The sequence below is a fragment of the Bicyclus anynana genome, chromosome 3 (assembly GCF_947172395.1).
Source record: "Bicyclus anynana chromosome 3, ilBicAnyn1.1, whole genome shotgun sequence".
Lineage (NCBI taxonomy): Eukaryota > Metazoa > Arthropoda > Insecta > Lepidoptera > Nymphalidae > Bicyclus > Bicyclus anynana.
The window spans coordinates 10,289,255-10,314,534 of NC_069085.1; the positions used below are offsets into that span (position 1 = coordinate 10,289,255).

Sequence of the window (25,280 nt, forward strand, 5' to 3'; positions counted from 1 at the left end):
TTACAATGGGTACCTACGTACTCATATACATGGTGTCATGTCCATTAATACAATATTTCCGTATTAATGAACCGTTTATTTAAAATCGGCATCCCATAAAAAAATGGATACGCTAATATTCAACTAGAATCACTCAACGTTTAACAAACTAGCGTATTGAAAGTCGGCCCTTTGAAGTTGATAGACTAGAGTTAATGTGATATTAAGCTCCACTCAACCTAAGCCGACGTGATATCCCAGTGGATATGACCTCTGCCTTCATGGGCATGCACCTCCAAGTTTTCATGTGCATTTTAAGAAATTAGCGCGTGTCTCAAACAGTGAAGGAAAATCATCGTGAGGAAACGTGCAAAACTGAGATTTTTCTTAATTCTCTGCGAGTGTGAAGTCTGCCAATCCACATTTGGCCAGCGTGGTAGACTAAGGCATAACCTTCTCTCAATCTGATAGAGTGATAGGAGACATGCTTAACAGTGACCAAATATTATGGGTTGTTAATGATGATGATGATGATGATGATGATGATAATGATGATGATGAATGAACCTAATGCAGCTATTATTGGTTATTAAACCTAAAAATAGGGTTTTTAAGTTTCATTAAGTGACCGGACATGATTCTTTGATGTTTGGTTAGGGTGACCATTAGTTGACAAATTATGACATAGTCAATAATAGGATTTTACATAAGAACTCTATAGAATTCAAATTGGAGCACCCGATTTCAAGCAGTCTGGTCTGCTCAACAAATAGTAGATCAGGTTCTGTGAGGCATCGAGTGTACATAATTTGAGAACCGCAGTCTGTTCAGTCCGATCCCTCGACGTCAAAGGGGGTAGTGTGTAACGAGAGAATGGACCAACAAACCTCCTGGCAATATGCAGAATCGTAATCTGCATGTTTTTCTGAGTTCAAAACTGTAAACAGCGGTCCTCAAATTATATACACTCAATACCTCAGAGCGCCTGGTCTATAGAGAGTTATTTCACGGTCTGTAATTTTTTATAAAAAAAAAATTCTGATGTGTCCTAATTTGTTGTAATAAGGGAAAATTTATAAAACACTTTATTATTTATATTTCTCTTACAATACATGTATCAATTTTTATAAATATAAATTCAGATTAAAAGATTTTCCTTATATAAACTTTGGAACCCTATTTCTCCGCCCTCTATTTATATTTTTGCGATAAAAAGCTTCTAAAATTCGTCAGAATCGATTCAGCACTTTCAAATTCAATATTAAACCGTAAAATGGTTACAGATAGACAAATAAATGAACTTCCGTATTTATAATATTAACTAGGACGTCCGCGACTTCGTCCTCGTGGAATTCAATTTTCCCCAAATCTCGCGGAAACCATGGATTTTTCCGGGATGAAAATTAGCCTATTTGTTAATACAGAGTAAAATCTATTTCCATTCCAAATTCCAGCAAAATCGTTTCAGTAGTAGCGACGTTAAAGAGTAACAAACATACATCCATATAAACTTTGGCGTTTATAATATTAGTGAGATAGGATATGGATGTGGATAGGTAGGGTAGGGTGGTAGGGTAGGGTATAGTGTGGTAGGGTAGGGTAGGGGTAGAGTTGGGTAGGGGTAGTTGAAAGTTTACATCGAGTTTCACGCGGACGATGTCGCGGGCGTCCGCTAGTTCTAATATAATAATACCAAGAGAAAGTAACGTTATTTGACAGTGTCATAGGCTATTTAACTTTTTAAAAAATACGTATAATATAAGTTTAGTTCAAAATAAAATTATTAATTAGCTAAATAATGTAATAAAATTGGGTGTAAAATTGGGGATAACATAAAAAATCGTAGATAGTACGTATAGCTTTAAACTGTCAATACAGATCTTAATATTTTCTAGAATGGTTGTTAGGCTTCTATCATGACTAGTCCTCGTATCTTTAATCCATCAATTGTTATGGCTTTTTTAAATTAAACTAAGAAAATCTACGGTGTTTTTAAAGTAAAAATAGTATACCTACTTCAAAAATAGATATACTAAATTATCGAAAGTTATTATCGAATATTTACGGAACTCTTATAAGATTACTTTGTTGTCCATCTGTCTATCTGTACGTCAGTGGCGTGCACTCCACACATGAATTAAAGTACTGCATACCCTAAGAGTTGTTTTCTTAATGCTTATTAATTCCCAGCTTGGTTAATTTTCCTACTAGTACATACCCTGATCGACAACCTAATGCACGCCACTGATGTATGTCTGTCAAGACACTTTATTTCAGGAATGCGTGGAGGTATCAAGTTGAAATTTAAACCGTATAGTTAGGTCTACGGTTGTGAAAATTCAACCTTCTAAGTTTACGTAAAAAAAAGATCATCATTCATTATCAACCCATATTCGGCTTACTGCTGAGCTCGAGTCTCCTCTCAGAATGAGAGGGGTTATGCCAAATGGTCCACTACGCAGACCCAATGCGGATTGGCATTGAAATTGAAAATCATGGTGTTTTCCTTCACGGTTTGGGGCACGTAATAATTAATTTCTTAAAACGCTCATAAAACTATCACGGCTGTCAAAAACCGTTTATTCAGCAAAAAAAGCATATTTCGACACTCAAGGGAATCAAAGGTCCCGTTGACCTAGATAATTTGACAAGTAACTTTGTTATAGGCCAAAAGTACAAGAAGAAAATATGAAAGCATATATCTACCTAAAATATACATTTCTAATTAAATCTAATAAGTGTAATGGGGTAAAAATCGACCAAGTGCGTGTGTACCACGCGCATTGCAGGGTCCTGTAGATTAAATCAGCACTTTAAACCCTTTTTTAACCAACATTTATTTTTATATTTAAATAGCAACCATTTCATCCATCCTTTAGTTATACATAGACCTATCCAGCAAGTTGATTTTTCCACTCAACATAGAAAGGGCCATATACCTATATTGAAATTAAATAAAGTAGTTAAATTTATTATTAGTAATCTTTGGGCGGATTTTTAGTATTAAGCACTTCCCAAATAACAGCTCTCTGGCAGTGATAGTCCTGTCAAAATAGTTAGCCGTTTCAGATTTTAGCTGGAAAACACAGACAGGACAAAATACAAAATAGAAAAGCTTTTTGAAATAAATGTAATAACCGTATATCTCATTATAAGCGGCTAAAGTTTCTGTTTGTCGCCGATAGCTTGGTTGCTTGCGTAACTGTATCAGTCAATGGGGTGAAGTTTCCACGTTTAGGGGTAGGGTAGAGCAGGAGTAAGGGGATAGGACAGGAACGAAGACAGTGCACATAAGTCAAAGCGAAGCTTGACCGGGTTCGCTAGTACTTCGATATGCATTTAGTGAAAAGCTGCTAATTTAAAATGACAAAATAAAAACACTGTGAAACACGGTGAAACGATGCCTTGCCCAATAGTTTCCTATTCAGTGGGATGGAAAACGGAAGGCGAGGAGCGAAAACATTTCAGGAAGTATTAACTTATGCTCTAAATAATTAAGTAAGCCATCAGTGTCTTTATCTTTATTTATATGTAAAGTTTCTATTTTAGTCACAAAATGTTTAAAATCCTTGTATGATAAATGTAATAAAGATCGCAAGTGTCGTAGGTTATACTAGTGTTATACGGTCAAAAGAAGTATGTTTTGATAAGTTTTATTGAATGAGTCTTTACCTCCTTAAAACGGTCATCAAAACTACTGTTAAGAAGTTACCGAAACCTCTGATAAGATAACAGAGGGTATCTATGTATCACGAACATTGATGTCATCACTGAACTCCGAATAATAATTATTTTTAATTAGGCGAGTAGGTAAAATAATAGTCATTTATTTTACATTCATAACATTTTTAACTATTATTATATACTAGCGGACGCCTGCGACTTCTCCACGTGGAATTGAGTTTTTCACAAATCCCGCAGAAAATATGAATTTTTCCGGGATGAAAAGTAACCTATGTGTTAATCCAGAGTCGAGTCTCCTCTCAGAATGTAAGGGGTTAGGCCTTACATTCTGAGAGGAGCTGGCCCAATGCGGATTGGCAGACTTCACACACGCAAAGAATTCTCTGGTAATCAGGTTTCCTCACGATGTTTTCCTTCACCGTTTGAGACACGTGATTTTTAATTTATTAAAATGCACACAACTGAAAAGTTGGAGGTGCATGCCCCGGACCGGATTCGAACCCACACCCTCCTGAATCGGAGGCAGAGGTCATGTCAAGTCCCTACAAAAGACCTATGCCCTGCCTCTGTAGCCAAGTGGCACGTCGATTCTCTTTCTACGATTGCAAATGCTTCGAAGACTAGAAAGATGTATGGGAATGTCATTTGCTATCGACAGGTCACGTGATCCAGGACTGTCATTCCCATTCATTTTTCTAGTTTTCGAAGCGTTTGCGATCGTAGAACGAGAATCGACGCACCACTAATCCTACCTACGTAATAGAACGAAAGGCTATGGTAGACAGACTTTATAGAGTTTTGAAGGTGAAAGCCTATCCTTTTCTTTTTCGTAGAAATAAGCTCAAGCAACACCGTCCCCGTTGTGAGGTACTTACTACCTATTCATATTAGATTCTATTCATTATGACGCAAGTTTGAGACTTGATACTACTTGTGTATCTATGCGAAATATTTTTCTTTGCTTGCCTTGTAGTTTTCAAGTGTCGGTTGACATGTCGAGTTCAGTGACATTTTTATTCTAGCTACATAAGCAAGTAGGTAGAATTGAATGACCCGATAAACTTCGGACCACCTACAATTTCATTTGATTATTATCAATTATTTTGACGTCAACCTCTCTGACGCAGTTAAATTATATGTATATTTTAACAAATTTTATTATACAATGAATTACTCGGTTCGATTTTCCATTGATTCCCTCTACAGATTTATGTCCTAATACCTATACTACGTCGTTTTCCGAAATTTTGATTCTTACCACAACTTTTTTAACCGATTTGATAAATTAGGATACTGCATGTTCTACTTTGACGACCGAATGTTAAAGCCCAGTAGCTTTCATTCCAATATTTATATTGTTGCTTATTAGTTTTGATAGGTACCCAGATATCAGGTGTGAAGCCGTTCCAAGTTCCAGCCAGGTCCAGATTCATCATCATCATAATAATCAACCCATTTTCGGCTCACTATTGAGCTCGGACTCTTCTCAGAATGAGAGGGGTTAGGCCAATAGTTCAGTCCGCTTGCCCAATGCTGATTGGCAAACTTCAAGAAATCAAGAAAATTCTCAAGTATGCAGGTTTCCTCACGATGTTTTTCCTTGACCGTTTGAGACACGTCATATTTAATTTCTTAAAATGCACATAGCTGAAAAGTTAGAGGTGCATGCCACGGACCGGATTGGAACCTACGCCCTCCGAATCAAGGCAGAGGTCATATCCACCGGGCTATCACGGCTAAATACTACTACGTTTGCGGCTAGTAATAAATTTTAACGCGAATATTTCGTCATAATGTTATACCAACTAGAACAGCTTGCATATAGGTACGTCGACCTAAATGCTAGTTCTCGGAAATTAATCAGATAACCTATTATTTTAGAATAAACTAGCCAACGCCCACGGCCTTATACGCATGAAATTTGTTTTTATTTACACTAATATTATACAGAGGAAACATTTTTATATTACAAGCTTTTATTTAACTTCTAATGTACCTATGTATGGTTGTTCGTGCGAAATATTTTAACTCAATTTTGGAGCAGATCATCATCAGTCATTGTGCATCCACTGCTGGACATAGCCCTCTTTTAAGTGCCAACCCTCTCTATTTCTTTTTGCATCCAACCGATGCCAGCCACCTTCCGAAGATCGTCGCTCTACCTAGTAGGGGGGCGCCACTACAACTACAACTCCAACGACAATCGGTCGTCCGACAGAAATGACTGTATTGGATAGTAGCAAGCGTTACTTTGCGGAAGCTCATCATGAATCGGATTCGTCGGCTTTTCGTGGATGATAGCAAAATAAATAAATTATTATCTATTTAGAAATGTCGAGCCTACTGTCTCTTCAATGTACTAGCCCTGAGAGCTATATCGGTGTGTATACTTTCGCGCTCATTGCCCGAAGCTCGTAAAGGAAGTCCTGAATGAAGCGTGAAAATCGCATGAAAATCCTATCAGTTGTGTTTTAGTTCATTGAGCACAGACAGACACGCGGCGGGGACCTTTGTTTTGTAACATGTATAGATTTTATTTAAAACTAGCGGACGCCCGTGACTTCGTCCGCCCTTAGACCTCTTTATTCCAGCCCTTGCAGTAGTATAGTTGTAAAAATGGAGTAACTTCTCCCGTTTTCCCGACATTTTCCTTCACTGCTCTGCTCCTATTGATGGTAGCGTGATGAAAAGTATACTATAACCTGTCCAGAAGTATGAAGAATAACTGTACCAAGTTTCGTTAAAATTCGTCGAGTAGTTTTTGTTTCTACAACGAACATACAAACAGACAGACAAAAATTTTACAGATTGCATTTTTGGCATCAGTATCGATCACTAATCACCGCCTGATAGTTATTTTGGAAATATATTTCATGTACAGAATTGACCTCTCTACAGATTTATTAGAAGTATAGATTATACCTACCTTTTGACATATGCAATGTAAAGCGAATTACATGAGTATCAAAACGTGTTTCTAAACGTTAAAAGTATTGTAGTTTTAGATGATAACATTCAATATTATAAATATCATCTTATGCTAAAATGCGTGTTAATAAATATTTATTGTATAATATATAAATACAGTAGATAGGTACATGCTCTTGTTAAATTCGACAATCTGATGTTACCGTAACCTTTGCTCTATTATCTTGTAGTTTTTATCCGGACCTCCGACTGGCAACACAATTATTATCATTGTATAGCCTCGTGACCTAAAAAAACATTAATTATTAATGTTTAAAAAAATCGTTCTCATTAAGTGAACTAAGTACCTAAGTCAATTCTGATGGATAGTATAAGCTGTAAGTTTCAATAATTTTACAGAAACAAACGTTATTTAACGGAAGTTACAAATAACAAAGGAAAGCCCTTGCCACTTTTCACCGCAAAAACGAAGAATCTGTGCCACCCAGATCCGACAAAAAATCACGAAGACGCTTCTACAACTCAATGTTTCAGGGGACGAACTGTAAACTATTTAGGTGCTGATAGACTTGAACATTCACTTGTAATGAGCATTCGTGCGAATGTTACATCACAGAAAAATACGAGAACATTTTATCGAGCCTTCTGGCGAGCATTCTAGCGAGCAGATTTGCTTCATCGAATCGGGCGTTCGCTAGAATTCTCAAGATATTCGTAGCAATATTTGGCTCTACGCTTGGCTCGGCTCATTGTTCAGTTCGATAAATATAAAAACGAATGCTCGATGTTCTGTTACAAGTGAGTGCTCAAGTCTATGAGCACTTTTAGGTCCAAAAGGTTTAATCTCAAACTGATAATGTATCATACTATCTACGAACGAGAAGATATGTTGGCACTGATCGTCCGCCGTTCAGTCAATCGGTCAGTTAGTTATTGGTTAGTCAGTCAATCAGTCAGTATTCGTTCATATCTTTGGTTATCAAAAGTTTTTTACTTGATGTAAAATAAGTACCTACTTCTGATTCAATGTTTTGAATATTATTAGTAACTTGTCCTACGATTACAATGTTTTAAATTAGATAACCATTGTAATTTTTTATTACGCAGATAACAATTTAATCCTATGACCCGACAGATTGGTAAAATATTTTAGGGTACCGTTGTGAGAACTATTATTATTTTTAGGGAAACGTGAATACTTTTTTTTCGTTTATTTAGGTGTTACTTACTCTAATAACTACGTTTTGATACAATATTCAATAACATTAAATTTAAAATTTTGAAAACCCTTGAAAGTCATGAAATTATTAATTACACTCTTCTAGATCAAATCAACAATATTCTCTTCCAGTGCGCTTTCAATTGAAACATTCAGTAATTATTCCCCACTTTCACTCCCCATGACTTTTAAACGGCTCAACCGATTTTCATCAAACATGTCTACGCATAGGTCACCTTTATTACAAAAAAAAACTACATTGAAATCGCTTCATCCGTTTGGATGCTAAATTGCCACAGACAGACTGACAGGCAGACAGAAAGTCAGACACGTCAAACTTATAACACTCGTCTTTTTGTGTCGAGGGTTACGTAAATTAATATTCTCCTTCCCTTTCTAACATAGGTAATTACATCATTTACCTATGTCATTTTACCTATGCATATGTACCTAGGGAAGTCACTGGCCCTTAAGACACGAGCTTATCTAGTTTAAGGGTCAGGAGGTCATTGTAATTTGTGTACTGAGTTTTTTGAAATAAACAATTCTTATTCTTATAACCAGGAAGCTTGTTCTATGTGTAGGTAGGTAGGCATAACACAACAGTAGATAGTGAAAAAGGGTTTCAATCCAGCCACTGAATCGCAAAGTTACTTAATATTATATTATTATCATCATCATCACAAATATCAACCCTTAATCGGCTTACTGCTGAGCTCGAGTCTCCTCTCAGAATGAGAGGGGTTAGGCCAATAGTCCACTACGCTGGCCCAATGCGGATTGGCAGACTTCACGCACGCACAGAATTAAGAAAATTCTCTGGTGTGCAGGTTTTCTCACGATGTTTTTCCTACACCGATTGAAACACGTGATATTTTTAATTTCTTAAAATGCACACATCTGAAAAGTTGGAGGTGCATGCCCCTGACCGGATTCGAACCCATACCCTTCGTAATCGGAGGCAGACTTCATATCCACTAGGCTATCACGGCTTTATAAATTTTAAATTTATTCTTATTTATACGAGCAGGTATATAAAGTTTTGAAATACAATCTTTAATAACTTCAAGGTAGATTCTGTACCTACTTTAGGATTAGGATTCCATCCCCATTTGTCGAACTATCATCGTATACTCTCTTTTATCACAAGCTGTTCGCTTAAAATGTTGATATTGTTACAAAAAAAGAAGATCTTTCAAAAACAAAAAAAAACACTTGCACAACACTTAAACAACTCTACAATTTTACGGTAAATTAAGAAATAATAGATTTAGAACATTGCGAACCGTCTATCAATATAAAATAGGTCAAAATCAGCATCCATTGACAAAGCTTTCGTAACGAGGTCGCGGCATAAACGGCAGGATCTGTTATCAGGCCGACGGGAAACCGTTATCAACTTGTCGTTACATATAAATATAATACAATTTTTGCAATTATTGCCGAAATAATGATACCGTAACTCCCACGATTTCATATCTTTTGAATGCCATCATGACCCCGAGATTAGACTTCTTGGAAAAGCGCTGCCAAGTTATTACTTATCAGCAACTACTCGATATTTTATGTCAAGTTGTTGTTTTTATGAAATAATATAATAAAGTATAATTGAAGTTGGAACTTCCAGTCGGTTTTATAAAATTACTTTTGCATTAGACAATTTTGTTATTTGAATATTAGACGATAAAATATGTGAAAGAGAGGCAGGTTTTTTTTTATTCTTTATATGTTAGCCCTTGACTACAATCTCACCTGATGGTAAGTGATGATGGAAGCGGGCTAACTTGTTATACGGATGAAAATACACACTCCTTTCGTTTTATACACGACGTCGTACCGGAACGCTAAATCGCTTGGCGGTACGTCTTTGCCGGTAGGGTGGTAACTAGCCACGGCCGAAGCCTCTCACCAGCCTGACCTGGACCAATTAAGAAAATCTCAATCTGTCCAGCTGGGGATGGAACCCAGGACCTCCGTTTTGTAAATCCACCGCGCATACCACTGCGCCACGGAGGCCGTCAAAACGCAGGTGACGTAACGAGTATATTATACACTCACTACGTATTGCATATGTATATTAATATTTTAAAAAAAATGTAGCAGTTTCTGAAAAAAACAATATATGTATGTAAATAAATAATTAAAAAAACAAAAATACAAAATTGTATAACTTGCACTTGCAGAACAGAGAGTCAATATATCGTGGACCTTATCACGAAGTACAAGGAAAGTATCGTTGTTTTGTTGTTATCCGTTAGTAGAGCATCCATCTCGCGACTATTCCGGGTGAGTCGTCCTGTCAATGCTCGCCCAACACATGAGTCGATGTTTTATCACCGTGACGTAGGCAAGCACAGAACATTGACCCCCAGAGGAAATATCCCTGTTTCTCCATTCTAATTTTGATACCATTTTAACAGAATATATATATAATGGAAAGTAAATAACCAAAACTTTAAGAAATCAAAATAAAACAGGGTTGTCTTGAAAACACTTTAGGACAATAATATGGCCCCATGAACTTGACATAGCAATATTTACAGGAAAAATCATTAATTTAAAATCTAATACCGTGCCGTGATAGCCCAGTGGATATGATTTCTGCCTCCGATTCCGTAGGGTGTGGGTTCGAAACCGATCCGGGGCATGCACCTTCAACTTTTCAGTTGTGCATTTTAAGAAATTAAATATCACGTGTCACAAACGGTGAAGGAAAACATCGTGAGAAAACCTGCATACCAGAGATTTTTCTTAATTCTCTGCGTGTGTGAAGCCTGCCAATCCGCATTAGGCCAGCGTGGTGAACTTTATGCCTCACCCTTCTCATTCTGAGAGGAGACTCGATCTCAGCAGTGAGCCAAATATGGGTTGATCTGCTTAGAGGCTACTTTTTATCCCGATATTCGCTGTATAGTTAACTGTTACGCAAATGGTTATGACGCGATACGTCACTCACAGGCCGATTTTATGGCAGCGAGCAATGCACTGAAAATTATTACTTACTTCCAGTAAAATGAAATAGGTCAATAGTTTCAGTACGGTAACAAAAGCCAGTTGAACGTACGACCGTATTCCTCGTCTATATTTAGTAGTCACTGACCATTTATATACATTAGCAGACGCCCGACTTCATCCGCATTGCAAACCCCACTTCTAACTTTAAATACTTAATAGACTTTTTTAAGTTTAACCCTCCCCTCCCGATCAAGATGAATTTTAGTACAATTGTAAATGGGACCTTAGAGCAAAACATAGGGTACTTTTTGACACTAAAATAAAAATAGAAAGGGGTGAAATAAGGGTTGAGAGTTTGTATGGAAAGTCCTTGTTTTTAGAGGTACAGTTTTTAAAAAATGTTTATAAATCATAAAAAAATACAAAATATAATGTGATTCAAGAATTTTTGAAATGAAGTATATAGTATTTAGGGAAAAATATTATGTGATATATTACTTGCATCACTATGCTTTTAATTTTAATTAATAACATGGGATCAAAATCATAATAATTTTATAATGTACATAATTATATAAACAATGTAGGATTTGTAGACGCTTGAATTATTAGTCGAATCAAAGTAATATATTTCGCAATAAAGTTATTATTTAATTATTTTTTATTTAATGTTGGTACTTGTTTTTCGATGAAGATGATCACATTATACAAAAGTAACTATAGACTCGTTTTATATACAGATATATAATATACATATAAAAAGCAATTGAAAACTTCGAATTTTTCAAATGAAATATTTTTAATGTGTCCAGGCTGAGATAACATTCCGTCGATCGAAAATTGTAAACATACGGTATTATACCAACATTCATAATTATGTTGCATCACATAGTAATGTTTAAATTCATCTAACCCGTTAATTGCGTTAAAGTGTAGTGATTGTGTATGTAATTAAGAAGAATTACAAGTAAACAAGCCAACAACCAAAGTTGTAAGCAAGGTTTTGGAGTTACTGTCAACAATCTGTGATGGCTAGAACTAAATATATAAAAGCTAGGGGTTTGCCAGCTCATGCTTCTACCATGGGTATGTACTGTAGACAACCATGGTACTTGGACCATGGTGGCTTTGGGAGCTAGCAGATATAAGGGTCTGGTTTGAAGCCACAGATTATTTTATCTCGTTTATTCTGTAAAAGCTATTGTAAAAATTTTCAATCATTTTGACTTTCTTTATAAATTGTGATTTAAAAAATGAAAAATTCACTTAAAAGTTAACATTTTAGCATAATCCAAAGTGTCCTTACTACTGTAGGTACTAAAATGTAACAAATCGTGTGCAATGTACAAGTTTCCTATTTATAAATTAGATTATTATTAGTTTGGGATGTTTATTATATTGTTTACTTTGTTAATAATAATTAAATTATTATTTCATTATTCAGTGTTATTATTTGAATTCTAAATTATAATTATTTCCTTTTCTTCATATAGTCAAAAAAATAAAGTCGCGGGCGTCCGTTAGTATAAAAATATGTTTTACGATACGACTAGTAGTTCGACAGATTAGCACGTTAAAACATACACACAAACAAAACGCTTCCGCTTAAAATTATCAGTATAGATTGCCTGTGACACAATGAATTGGTAATCTACTAAAAACTAATGGAAATGCAAATGACGGACTGGGATTCGACCAAGTAAAGAATAATTTATAGTAAGCAGTATTCTTTCCTTTGTCGAAGCTTATAAGCACTGTAGGGTGCACAATCAAACCAAACTATCCAAGCACTTTTAAAATGTTCTTACTGACTCTACTACTAAATCCAAAGACAACAACAAAAAATAAAAAACAAAACAAGATAAATACAACAATTGCTTATTTAGAGTATGGATGGATATAAGACGGATTCATCACTATAAAGTCGTAGGCTAAGTAAATTATAATCGAATATAGTTAAAAATATTTTCTCCTATTTTACGACCTGATCTAATAATATGTTGGTGAGATGTTTTGGGGACGCATTAACGATTATGAGATTCCGACAACTTGCTCGTAAACTTCGGCGTGATGGTGCCACCAATAGTTGGTACATTTTTTCAACAATGACACAGTTTCTGTCTGCTTAACGACTAACATGAAAATAATATGTCGCATGTACCTACAACTTAAACAAGACTTTCTGAAAAAATGGAATAGAGCTTCAACGTAACTTTATGTTTTAGTTATGGCATAAGTTTGCTTCCATAGATGAAAATATATAGGCATAGGCTACTTTTCATCCCGGGGTTTTATTGGCTTCCGCGGGATTTATGAAAACTGAATTTCCCGCTAACGAAGTTGCGGGCGTCCGCTAGTCATTAATAATTTTGATTGTTATAAAATGTGTTCTTTTATGGTTTTTGCACGTGGTAGCGGACGCGGGCGGGAGGCGGACGCGCGCGGGATGTGCGAATGGTCGTTATCGCCTGGGACACTGCAATGATTGTTTATCCAGCCCGTTCCTTGAATTGCAACTAATGACTCACCCGCTCTATAATCGCCTGCTGCTGTAATACCTATCGTGCAATGCCGTCATCGGTTAGCGACATCCAACATGGAAAGGCTATTTAAAAAGCAACTGAACATTTTACAATACCCGCGACTGTCAATAATTTAGAAATATCAAAACACAAATCATCATCAGCCATTATGCATCCACTGCTGGACATAGGCCTCTTTCAAGTAGCCCCAGCCCGCTCTATTTCAGGCCTTTTGCATCCAATCGATGACAGTCACCTTCCGGAGCTCGTCGCTCCACCTAGTGGAGGGGCGCCCCACATTCCGCTTACCAAGATGCGGTCTCCACTCAAGGACCTTACGACATCAACGACCATCGGTCGTCCGGCAGACATAACCAGCCCACTGTCACTTCAATGTACCTACTAGCTCTAAGAGCTATGTCGGTTCGTTCTTTGTCGAATCACTTCGTTCCGGATTTTAACCCTCAAAGAGATTCCAAGCATAGCTCTCTCCATAGCACGCTGGAAACACAAATACTAACACTGATTAAAGATAGGACAATTAATAATAATCGATGGCTGATTCGGATACACTAGCTAAGAATCTCTACTTTAACTTCTCCCGAAAAACGGCATTCTTTAAAATACAACTGAGTCCAATTCGTCGTTTGGCTGGAGAGCTGCGGTGGTAGACAGGCTCATAGGAGCACTTAATAACCAAACATTTCATTTCAAGTACCTAAAGATCATTGCCCAATGAGTTATTAGTTTCAAATGAGAATGCCCAATCTTCGCAGCTTAAGTGCTATATGTTCTGTGTTTGCAATAAACCTACACTCCTGATTAATATTATTATTATCATCATCATAGAGTACTGAATCCAAGATATAATCTTAGACTTACCCATTTTTTTCAATGGAACGCTTGGTTTTATGGTTTGATGCCATAAAGGCTCCAAAAACCACACACCACATCCACATACTCCACAAGATTACGTTTTCGGTATATTATATGTATAATGTATTATTATATACCTATAAATAATAAGTAACTAATGAGCAAAGAACTTCTAGCAATAAATATTGACTACAAGGAGTGATCATTTAATATTATTATCTTGCAAAAAGATCATTCAATGAATCAAAATGTGTAAATGCAAATTTAACAATACAGTTGGACAAATTGATATCGTTCTCCTTAATAAGCGTTGATAGTGTCTTATACTCATAGCTCGTGTAACAAACAGTTCATATATATCTTCCATTGACATAGTTACACCTAAATTAAATCACGCTATACTATATAATATACTTATGTATGTGTAGGTATTCCTAATATGCTGTCTCTTTTACCCTATTTTGATTTGATTTGATTTTGGTCGCTTTACCTATACAGGCGTAAGGAAAACCAAAATGCAACAGCGGAAAATCGCATAGCTTTAGTAAATAGTTTTTATGGGTAATGGGTAATGGTAAAAGTACACTTTAAGAATGAAAGAAAAACCAAATGGAACAGCGGAAAATCGCAAAGACTTGGTAATTTTATTATGGGAATGGTAAAAGTGAAGTTTAAGAAAAAAAGGGAAACCAAATGGAACGGCGTAAAATAACAAAGAAAAAAGTCCTAAGAAGTCACATCAGGCGGTAACATTTATTATATTATTTTTATATTATTATTAACGTTTGAAAAAGGTAAAATTGGTCGATACCAACTGCAAGTTTATCGTCAGTAAACTAATTTTAAAATATGGAATGCACGTTTTCATAAAAAAAACACACGTTTAAAAAATATTAACAACTGTGAATTCTATTTTTGGTTAATTTTGATGTATATATATAATAGAATATAGGATAAAGGATTTTTCGTCATTTCTGTAACGCGCTGGGCCCAAAATGGTCGGTCTCCTTTAATTGTGTTTTTCTGCTGCGCATTGGGTAATTCAGTGATTAAAAATATCACAGCAATTTATGCGTTCTATTAAAAAGAAGGAAGTGCAACGGTCTTGCACTTGCTCTGGCTGCGTATGTGTGTCAGAGGTCCTGTCGATAAGGCACGTTCATATGCTGCAGTAACAGTACAATATTCTGGATCAGTCGTTATATGGTAATAACTTTCACAATATTATAGTTGTAATTTTTTTTTTTACACTTAAATAAGTTTATTTTAATAATAGCGGATGCCCGCAACTTTGTCCGCCCAGCCCTTACTTACTTAGTAGTATTGCTGTAAAACTTGTAACTTCTCCCGTTTTCCCAACATTTCCCTTCACTGCTCTGCTCCTATTGATCGTAGCGTTATGAAAAGTATACTATAACCTGCCCAGGAATATGAAGAATAATTGTACCAAAAATCCATCGAGTAGTTATTTTTCTATAAGGAACATACAGACGAAAATTTTAGTGATTGCATTTTTGGCATCAGTATTGATCACCCACCACCCCCTGATAGTTATTTTGGACTAACTAACTATAGATGATATTAAAATTATCTAAATTGACTATTCAGTCGCATCCCGGAGTTTAGAATACGATAGTGCCCCTGTGTGTTAGAGAGCCACAACACAAACAATGATTAATTAAACGTGTTAAAAGTCGAAGATCGCGCAAGACTACTTTCGTCGAGTCACCTGGCCTATTCACTATTCTGTTGTTTATTACTCGTATCAACCATCGAATCAATTGACAAAATGTCATCTACATACTGTATGATATCCACTAGTAAGCACCGAATGACATTTGTTACATAGAATCTCAATTTCGTATATGTCAACTAACATACGTCAAAGATAGTGAACTAGCCTGCTACGAATAGATTAAACAAAATACGCTAGTGAACGAATATTTATTACTTTTTGTAGTGATTGAATCTATGTTAATTCTATAATTTATTCTGTTTATCTTATTCTATAAATTCAATATATTTAAACTTATTAAAAATTAAATAGATCGTTTATTATTTAGATAACCCTAAAACATTGGTCTTTATAGGCACGTTATAATCTTGTAAATGCCTATTTATCGTGACAGGTGTTATAAATTATTAATAAATTAATATTTTGCTTTACAGGTCGTCTGTAACCAGACTTTGTGCGACTGCAAAGGAATAAAGGGAGACTACGGGACCATAGGACCTCCGGGTATACCTGGTCCTCAAGGAGACTATGGCGAGGATGGACCTGAAGGCCGGGTGGGCATTCCTGGCAGTCCCGGTGACAGCGGCGACAGAGGTGACTACGGAGATAAAGGAGAACGGGTATGTTTACTCATTATAGTATAACCCAATTTATTTTTATTTTATTCTTTACAAGTTAGCCCTTGTCTACAATCTCACCTGATATTTTTGATGATGCAATCTTAGATGGAAACGGTAAATCCACTGAGCATACCACTGCGCCACGTAGGCCGTTGAAATGTGTTCATATACATTATAGAATGACATAAAATATATGTTAACTGGTTTCAAATAGGCTTGGTTTACAACACTGAACTTAAAAAAATGCTAAAGCTGAATTATTTACAAGAAAAAGTTTTTTAAATTATCAAGTTTGCCTGTGACACTCGCACCTAGTCGGAAGGCGCTGAACAGCCGACAATAAACTCAGCAGTTATTCGTTTAAAATCAGGATAATTTAATTATTAATTAATAATTTACAAATTCCTTATTTCCCACGTGAAGATGAAAGACAGTCTCTCCGAGGATCCTTGTCATTGAGAATCAAATTGGTACAATAACCGTGTCTTTTCTAAGCTTATGGATTTCCCTGGTCACTGGCTGGGTAATCTTGTTATAGAACAAGTAGGTACACTCAACCATACAAAACTTTTGTAGTTTTCGAAGGCAATAGGTTGTTAACACTAACTTAGATACATTTCTAGGGAGACGATTGCTTTTAGAGCTTTTTATTGGTTATAATAATTAATATTCAGTCAAAAAGACATATATTATTTTATTACATAAATGTACCTACGCGTTTATGAGGTCGCACTTGACTATATCAATCGACTCGCTCGTTTCTGAAGTATAATTAGCTTTAGCGCTTTGTCTATGTTCTATGAGTATAAATATAGTACTTTCATCAGGAGCCTTTCTCCTTGTTCGCTGGTTTTGAAGATAATATATATGAGTAGGTAGCTGCCTTCTTGATCTAATGTAGACACAGGTCTAATGTAGACGCAGCGGTTTGTTAGCGCTTAACCAAAGGAAGATGTGCACAACAGTAACTCTGTGTTACTAGTCGAGTTACGAATTGTAAGATTTAGGGTTCGAGTACTAAATAAGGTTTTTTTTTAATTCAGTAATAGACTCGTACTCAAAAGTCAGAGAAGTTGTTAGTTGATACTCCCCAAAGAGCCTAAGAGCTCAGGTAAAGCCTGCAAAAAGTATAAAATTATGCGTAGTTACCTGCTACAAATCGTGATACGGTACCGTAGTGTTTTTATTACATACATAATACCTTTATTTTTACTACCCACATATTTTATTTACTGGTTTTTGTACATAACACATCAGGATGACATGTTTAGGATATTGATTACAAGTTTTATTTGTTCCGTCATAGCTTATTTTATGATGATCATGCTTATCGCCATATTTAATATATTCCAGGGAACAGACGGTCCATATGGAAGAAGAGGAGATGACGGTCCCCAGGTATAAAAATTTAACCGTTTTCTAATAAATTAAACCTAATAAAATTCTATAGTTATCGAACCGAAACAGCAATAGAAATACTATAGTTTTGTATTCAGTAACTTAAGACACAGTCTTTACATTTAGGTAGGCCTCAAGATGAAGGGTGCAGAGTAGGTGCTTACGAGGAATTGATCTGACAGCTGAAAATTAGGAGAAGCTTCTAATCCACCTATTTAATTCTCTAAGCCAGAATCACTCAGCAGACGATGAAGCAAGTTATGCTCGGAGTAACTCTGCGTGATCGAATCAGAAATGAGGAAATTCCCAGGACAACGAAATACTCGTAGCTCAATTAATCGCAAAGCAACAATGACATTAGAAAGAGCGCATACTTCAAACAGCCGATAAACGTTGAGGTCCTGGAAAGGACCACGCACCGGGAATCGCTGTGTTAGTTTACCTCCCACTATTAAACCTAAGACTTCACTGAGGTTAAAGGGACCTCAAGACCGCGGTGTTTGGAAGTCCTTACAGAAGGCATGTGTCTATATCTGACAGTGGACGTTCATTGGCTGATAATGATGATGATCTTATATGCAAACCTTTAGTTAATTGATAATATTAGTGAATCAATTTCCATTACTAGGGTCCGGCAGGATACGAAGGTGTAAGAGGATTCGCTGGTTTAGATGGATGTAGCGGCATTGACGGTACTATAGGGCCGATGGGGCCACAAGGAATTCCAGGCGACAGAGGACCACCGGGTCCATATGGGGAGAAAGGATCCCAAGGTTTAGCTGGTGACGGTGGTGTAAACTCCAGAGGTGCCAAAGGTGAACAGGGTGATGCTGCGCGTCCCGGCGCTCGTGGCCCTGTAGGACCCATGGGATATAGAGGCGATAGTGGACCACCCGGGGAAGAAGGTGATCAGGTACATTTCAAGTTTTCTATAATATTGCATGTCCCTACCTAAACTACTACTACTACTGCCCACATACTATAAAATAATGCTGTGAAATAGGGGTTGAAGTTTATACGGGACGTACTTAATTTTTCTAGTTATATTTCAAGATTATTTAAATTCCAAGCTGTTAAATATAAAAGAAAGAGAAATGAAAAAGACACGAAAAGCACACGACTTGTTTTTTTTTTATAAATACATAGTTGAAATTACTTGTAACGTAACGTGTTATTTAGACGTAGGTAAATACGACAAAGCTCAAACTTAAATTTAACGTATTTTTATACGTTTAGAATCAGAATGAATAACAAAATAAAATATTTATTATTTTGAAACCTTGTACTTATGCAAGTGTAAGCAGTTCTGGAATTGCATTACGTACCTAATGCAATTCCAGAAATACTTCTAGTTTCTAGATGAAGTTATTTTTTCTATCGATTTTCACTTTTCAGGGTCCCATAGGGTACAAAGGTGACGTAGGATACCGAGGAGAACGTGGTGACGATGTTCTCGGTCCGCAAGGGGAAAAAGGAAATCTTGGGGAAGTTGGTGAACCTGGCAGACCATCTCGAGTGATATTTATAGATCAAGTTCAACAAAATATTACTATATTAGCCAAAGGAAACCAAGGTGAAAGAGGATTACGAGGTTTACAAGGCGTAAAGGGTATTAAAGGTCTACGAGGTTCAGAAGGCGCACCCGTGAGTTTCTGATTAATATATATCCGTATTATAGTTAACTTTTCGATAAGAAAAATTGTGATATAAAATGTTTTAAAATTTATAAGGGACCATATGGAGTTAATGGACCGCAAGGGTATAAAGGAGACCAAGGGATTGACGGACCTAGAGGAAAACCCGGACACCGTGGTAGCGTGGGACCCCCCGGTATGAAAGGAGATAAAGGATGGCTAGGATATGAAGGGCCTGATGGTGAAGACGGCCTCCCTGGAGCTAGAGGAGAAGATGGAAGATCGGGAATGCCTGGTATACAAGGGCCACAAGGAGAACCAGGAATTTATGACGAAAGACTAAACGAACCACTCCTACCAGGTTCTATAGGACCCCAAGGACCCATTGGATTCACAGGGCCTAAAGGTGCTTCTGGAGCAGACGGCTCTCCAGGGTCACCAGGATTCGTAGGCTTCCCAGGCGTACCTGGTATCAAGGGTATTCCTGGTAGACCAGGACCGATAGGAGCCTCGCCTAAGGGAGAACCAGGAAATGATGGATTTAAGGGGTTACCAGGTCGTCGTGGTCCAATGGGATCTTCAGGGTTTCCGGGAGTTATAGGACCTAAGGGTTTCAAGGGTTCAACAGTAGTAGGACCACAGGGTGAAGATGGGGAACCTGGCATAGATGGCTCGCCGGGTCTAAGAGGAAGCCGAGGTGAACCAGGGTTTATGGGCCTACCCGGCTATCCTGGACGAGGAGTTACTGGAGTAGGTCCACCTGGAGAAAACGGTCCACCGGGACGCCCTGGTAGAGTAGGTGACGTTGGCACACCCGGACGCCCAGGATGGCCCGGCCTTAAGGGTGACAAAGGCGACGACTGTTTCTGTCCGTCAGGTATATACTCGAACTTTTGTTTAATAGTTAATATTATACTTTTATTTAGTTTTACTTATCGATGTAGCTCTTGCCTGCGATGGGGATGATGACTAGGTTTGAATATATTGATTTTTATGATACATTCGGGTAAATAGGGACAATGTTAACTAATTTATACATAAAAAGCAATGATTGACTGGATATTTGCAAAATAAATGAGATTATAAAATTTCAAAATCTATTAAAAATATTTTATCGTAATTAGATGAAAATTCATACATTTTTAGCTTCCTTACATAAAATGTGACATTTATTAATATTTGAACTATAAACAAAAACTCACAAATAACAAAGATATTAGTAATTTTGTTTGAACGCACATACAAATCTAACGATCATTACATTGCCTACGACGTCATTAGTTCGTGCCATTTTGTATGGGGCGTTTTTCAGAGATCCGCGACAGCGCCGCTAATCTGACCCTTTAAATCCCTGTAGCTCCGAAAGTAATGATCGCAGATACCCTGTTCCTTTTACAAAATTGCTTAACTATTAGTATACTCTTAATTTATATACAATTTAAAAAACTGTCATCATCCCTATTGAATTGACTTGAACAGACAAACTTTTAATTGTAATTAATTTTTCTCGCTATATTAATTTTGTCTAACTTTTTATACAACGGAATTTAAACCTCCGATTCTAACCTCGAAAGAAATTAAACTGAGATAATTATCTCAATAATTGGCAAGCACATTTGAAATATGTATGTATCATATAGTTTTATTCTAAATATATGTATATTTAAAATGCGATCGTACAGAACAGAATGGGACTATTAGCCTAACTCCTCTAATTTTGAGAACTGTCTCGTTCTCAACAGTGAGCCGAATATGGGTTGTCATTGCTGAAGATGACAAAAAGTATAAAACTTATGTTTTGTTTTCCCATTTTAATTGCATTTGGATATTTTTTATCTCTAGGAGCAGGTAACCCTCCCTTCCCCTAGCCCACTGGCAACGTCTTTGATCCTACTAATAAACAACAAATTCCAAGGGTATAATACTAAAAAAAAACTATTGCAAAGACCAAGCTCAGCACTGCCGCAGCTGAGTAAGTGTATGTAGATGGGATACACGGAAACGATATAGTAGCTTGAAGTCAAAACATATTCATCATTTTTGACTATCGTAAAAAACAAGAAACGTATCAGGGTGAATATCTCCAGCATCATCCAGTCTCTCAGTACACTTGCCTTTATGTTTTTATACTCACATAATAATTATTTACATTATTGCATATATTGTTGTACTGACACGAGGACAAAATCATGAACTCTGCTAGTATTCGTAAAATATTTATATCTTCTGGTATCTCAGTACTTTTAGCCCCCGACGCAAAAAAGGGGGTTTGACGTGTCTGTCTGTGGCACCATAGCTCCGGAAAGGATGCAGCGATTTCAATTTACGTTTTTTGTATTAAAGGCGACTTACATGCGTGTGTTCTTAGACATGTTTGATGAAAATCGGTTGAGCCGTTTAAAAGTTGTGGGGGGTGAAAGTGGGGAACAACAACCGAATATTTGCAAATATACTCGAGTGCGGTATCAAATGAAAGCGCACTGAAAGATATTATTGATGACTTGATCGAGAGTGTAATTAATAATTTCATAACATACGGGGGTTTTCAAAATTTTCCATTTTATGTTATATTAACAAAGATACTTTATTATAGGTGCACCAGGATCGAAAGGACAAAGAGGCGATGGTGGATTACCAGGCATAAAAGGATATCCGGGTTTAGAAGGAGAGATGGGAATACAAGGAGTAAAAGGAGAAGCTGGTTTACCAGGACTCCCAGGACCAGATGGTCCGAAGGGTAATAAGGGTCTGCAAGGAATGGCGGGTCAGCAAGGGCCAAAGGGTACAAAAGGTCAACTGATACAGCCGCCGTTCTCACTAACCAAAGCGGAAGCTGGGCCGCGTGGCCCTCCAGGCAAGTGAAATTTTAATGTTCAGAATAGACTAAATACTTTTTTAAATGGCCATAAATAGTCCATTATCGTTCTACTACATTGAAATTTTTTTCTCATAATTTTTTCAAGACGTAATTCGATATATGAAAATTTTAATTTACGTCACTATATCAAATCCATACAAACGGAGAGTTTGACTATTCGTTTGACGTTTAGTACATCAAGTAACATTGTGACGTCACAAAATTAACGACAACGTTTTCGAAGTTTGGAAAATTTTAACAAATACATGATTGAATCCTTTAACTTTTATTAATTAATATCGATATAATATTTCGGACCCTTATTCCATGTAGGTACTATGCGAAATTAATATTAAAAGGAGATGGTCCAAAATTGTATGGAGCCCAGGATCAGTCATTGTACCCTAGCGGGAATAAAAGAATATATTTTTTTTTTAACTATTTTTGATTATATTAAACGAATTTAATTTAGTTCTTTCGAAATAATATTCATTAACTCCCAAGAATTGCAACACTATTAAGGGTATTAATGGCGGGTTGATGACGAGTTCAATGCAGTAATCGAGTTGACGTTTGCTGTCAATTGTCATGTCATAGTTGCTATATGGGCGCCATCTTGATTTAACTCGAAAACTTGGGTTTTTATTTTTATTTATTTATGTTTATTTAGTTTGATTTATTCACTTTAATAAATGTTAATATAATCCTTGTATCTTTTAAATTTTAATGATACGGGGTACAAGATTGGACCTGAAATGGACCATCTCCTTTGATATGAGTCAACTACCCTATTAGTTTTAGATGAAATTAAGAAGTCCAATGCGGCTGGCTATTTGATAAAATGTATAAGTGATAAGACCGCTATACAGACTTGTTAAAAAACAGCTTTCGTCATTTTAGAGTAGGACTAGCTGATCCGGTGAACTTTGTATCACGTAAAATAACGAAGGTATATTTATTAAATTAGTAACAAAATTGTTAACTTTTTCGATTATCCGATGTTTCATTTAGCTTTTTTTATACCTACCCATGTAAAACTAAAGAACAAGTGTTAAACCGGTCACATCCTCTTCGAGTTTCAGTGTGACTAACGTAGGTACTTAATATATCAGTCAAATTTATTTATATCATGCTTGACATCGACTTGATGCTGAAAATAGTAAAAGAATCCGGCCAAGTGCGTGTCTTGCCACGCGCTGTGTAGGGTTCCTTAGATTAAGTTACGTTTTTTTAAGTTGGTCGGCCAAACTCTTTAAATACCAAATACTACCTAGCTGTTATAGTTTTCATTAAATATCTTACTTTTGTGTTTTTTCACGATTAAAGCTTTCTAGTAGTAATAATCCCAACACTAAGCTGCGGATGGACGGACGGACTGACGGACATGGTGAAACTATAAAGGTTCCTTGTGAGGGACACTATAAAAATGTAATTATATTTTCAGGTTTCATGGGGGATGTCGGTCTACCTGGGGACAGTGGATGGCCAGGACGTCCTGGTGAATATGGTATTAAAGGCGTTAAAGGTCTTCAAGGTGATGATGGATTCGCTGGTTACCCGGGCCGCAACGGATCACGTGGCCGAAATGGCATACCTGGACGACCAGGTGCTTCAGCTGATGTACCAGTCATATTTCTTACTGGGCAGAAAGGAGATAAAGGACAAAAGTACGTAAAATACATATTTCAACCATTTTAGCCTTGAAGTGTAAATGCTACCTTTAACACCGCTGTTAGTTGTGGCATAGCTATGTCAAGGCAAGGACCGTAATTATCCTGGGCGGCTTGCGAAAGCGGAGAGTACGATGGCAAATGCCACGATTTTGTCAATTGAAAATGAGAAAATGGGAAAAATCTAGATGTGCAGACCTCATATTAATTCTCTTCAAAGTCTGAAGTAATATTGGATTGGCCATTTCTTTTCATAGATGTGTGTTCCTACCGAGGCAGTGGTAGTGTATTCTGATTTTCAATAAGTTGTATCATGTAAATCAAGATCGTTGAATAATTTTCAACAATTGAGATAGGCGGTAAATCTTCAGTCAGTCCCGGGCGGCGAAAAGCTTCGCTACGCCAGTGGCTAGAAGTAAGGAAAAACTAGGATATTTTGAAAATATAGTGTGTCACGTAATTAATGGATAAAATGCTAATGGTAGATACACCACCCAAGCATCTAAAACTAATTTGATTAGATTTGACAAAAGCCCTAGGGTGACCAAGTTATATTTTTTATTTGGATATAACTTGGTCAATTTTTTCTATCTTGAATCAGGTTTTTCAATACTGCTACAGCATTGAACGACTGCTTTAGTAAATTTAGGCAAGTAGACAAATATTGTAATATACTTTGAAGAAAAGTGAGAAGGATTTATGTTAGTTAAAGATCATGATCTTCTTCTGTAATCTATAAATATTAAATATTATTAAAAACCCTATTCATCAAAACTAATGTTTAATTCAATAGTATAAAAAATACTAACGTTAGGTTTAGATGAATATTTGAAATTACAATTTTAGGTCAGATTTAAAAAAATCTTCTTCACAAAACCTCTCTGCACTTGTCCGGTCATTAGTATTTTGCGTTAAAACTAATAATAATAATAATAATAATAATTTAAATCTTCTACTTCAGTATTAAATATCTAGTATATTTAATACTGAAGTATAAGTATTCGTATATTTTTCGTACTCAATAAAAATACATACAAAATAGGTATAATAATATGTCTTACACCATTTAATTCTTGATAGAGGACAACTTGGAGAACCTGGTGACGATGGACTTATGGGCGAGACCGGAGAAGCATTGGACTCCGAGGTTAATATGAAAGGTGTCAAGGGTGAGAGGGGACCACGTGGACCGATTGGTAAGAA

General features: G+C 36.4%; 1 protein-coding gene across 1 annotated transcript in view; it reads left to right on the forward strand.

Annotated features, from left to right (window-relative positions):
* LOC112053368 (collagen alpha-1(IV) chain) overlaps positions 1-25,280 on the forward strand; it is a 36,661-nt gene that overhangs the window by 2,135 nt on the left and 9,246 nt on the right. Inside the window, exons 2-9 of the mRNA XM_024092768.2 lie at positions 16,333-16,518; positions 17,872-17,916; positions 18,545-18,829; positions 19,312-19,560; positions 19,647-20,427; positions 22,144-22,404; positions 23,852-24,074; positions 25,158-25,273. Of these exons, the coding sequence (XP_023948536.2) occupies positions 16,333-16,518; positions 17,872-17,916; positions 18,545-18,829; positions 19,312-19,560; positions 19,647-20,427; positions 22,144-22,404; positions 23,852-24,074; positions 25,158-25,273 (2,146 nt within the window). The remainder of the gene's footprint in view (positions 1-16,332; positions 16,519-17,871; positions 17,917-18,544; positions 18,830-19,311; positions 19,561-19,646; positions 20,428-22,143; positions 22,405-23,851; positions 24,075-25,157; positions 25,274-25,280) is intronic.